This window comes from Camellia sinensis, chromosome 14 (genome assembly GCF_055761805.1).
Source record: "Camellia sinensis isolate YWXY chromosome 14, ASM5576180v1, whole genome shotgun sequence".
In the NCBI taxonomy this organism is placed as follows: Eukaryota; Viridiplantae; Streptophyta; class Magnoliopsida; order Ericales; family Theaceae; genus Camellia; species Camellia sinensis.
Genome location: NC_138974.1, coordinates 101,212,522 through 101,214,176, shown reverse-complemented (window position 1 = coordinate 101,214,176; position 1,655 = coordinate 101,212,522). Strand labels below are relative to the sequence as shown.

The 1,655-nt window shown below is 32.6% G+C and overlaps 1 protein-coding gene across 1 annotated transcript; it reads left to right on the top strand.

Annotated features, from left to right (window-relative positions):
- Window positions 1–319: 319 nt before the first annotated feature.
- Window positions 320–1,387, top strand: LOC145807211 (uncharacterized). Its single transcript, XM_082905155.1, has one exon. The coding sequence runs from the start codon at window positions 320–322 to the stop codon at window positions 1,385–1,387; it is 1,068 nt and encodes a 355-aa protein (XP_082761281.1).
- The last annotated feature ends 268 nt before the right edge of the window (window positions 1,388–1,655 follow it).

Genomic DNA, 1,655 nt, shown 5'->3' with positions numbered 1-1,655 from the left:
AGTTCACATCACATAATTTAAAAGTTTTGTGTTTTGTTAAGTGGTGGTGCTTTTGTTTTGAATTTTGATTTAAACAAATATTTTGATCTCAACATAGTAAGCACAGGTAAATATTTTTTTTTCTATTCAATTAATTAAATATTTGTCTTGTCTTTTGCCCAATTAATTGCTATTATAATATTGGTGTTTACATCATCAAGAAGAATTCATTTAAATTTAATAGTTCACATCACATAATTTAAAAGTTTTATGTTTTGTTAAGTGGTGGTGCTCTTGTTTTGAATTTTGATCTAAAAAAATATTTTGATCTCAGCTCATCATGACTCTTAAAAGAAATTATTTGTCTGGATTCGCAAAAAGGAAAAAGAAGCAAAGAGTCGAAAAATTAGTCGAGTGTCAAAGAGGAGCTATTGATAAATTCTTTACGAGTGACAAACAAATAGAACAATCAGTTGAAGGCTTGAATAGTGAAGAATTTGCAACTTTGGTGAATAATGAGAATGAAAATTTGGTGGATAATGAGAATGAAAATTTGGTGGCTGAAGAAGGAAATGGGGAATTTGGGAGTGCAGATGCCAATCAAGATGATGAGATGAATACGGAATGTGAGCATTCAAATATAGATGATCCAGGGACTTGGAAAATAATTAATCAGAACTTACGAGATCTTTTAGTCGAAAGAGGTCCCGTGAGAAGAAATTGTGAGTTCAACTTCCCTAAGGATGATTCTTCTAGGCATAGGCATTTCTTACTTGTTCATTATATTCGGCATTTACCAAATGGAGAAAAATTTGATAGGACATGGCTGGTATACTCGGAACTTTTGGATAGAGTATTTTGCTTTTGTTGTAAGTTGTTTAAGCAAGAGGGAAATAAGACTCAATTGGCTACCGAAGGATTTAAAGACTGGAGAAATATTGGTGAGAGACATAAAGGCCATGAAAGTGGTAACGAACACATCACTTGCATGAGCAAATGGATTGAGTTGGAGGAAAGATTGGGAAAGCATCAAACAATAGATAAAAGTATACAAGAACAAGTTAACAAAGAAAAAGAGCACTTGAGACGAGTTTTATTGACGATAATTGCAGTTGTGAAAACACTTGCCAAGAATAATTTGCCTTTTCGTGGAAGCCATGAGAAGATTTATGAAGAGAGCAATGAACTTTTTTTAAGCATAATTGAAATGATTGGCGAGTTTGATCCAACGATGGAACAACACTTGCGGCGGATAGAAAAGGGTGAGATTCATTACCATTATCTGAGTCATAAAATTCAAAATGTGGTGATACAAATGTTGGCCGGGGAAGTCAAAAGTGTAGTTTTGTCGATAATCAAACTAGAAAAATACTTTTCTGTGACAACCTTCACCTCTGATTACTACTAAACTATGACTGAATATGATAAGTAACTGATAAGGAGGAAATCCTAAACTGATTGCATGAGTGTATTGTCTGTAAATGCATTTGTATTTGTTTGACTACTAAATGATCTGTTCGTGTTTTAATTTCGAACTGTAAATTGAAGGCCTTATCGGCGGCCGAATCTAAAATTGACTGGTATTTTGTGATAATTAGAATCTATGTGAGTTTATGGTAGATTTAATTGAAATGTGATTTGGTATGATTAAATTAGATTAAATAAAGTTAAAATAC

Coding starts and splice junctions, on each gene's coding strand:
- LOC145807211 (XM_082905155.1), top strand. CDS start 320: ATGACTCTTAAAAGAAATTATTTGTCTGGATTCGCAAAAAGGAAAAAG.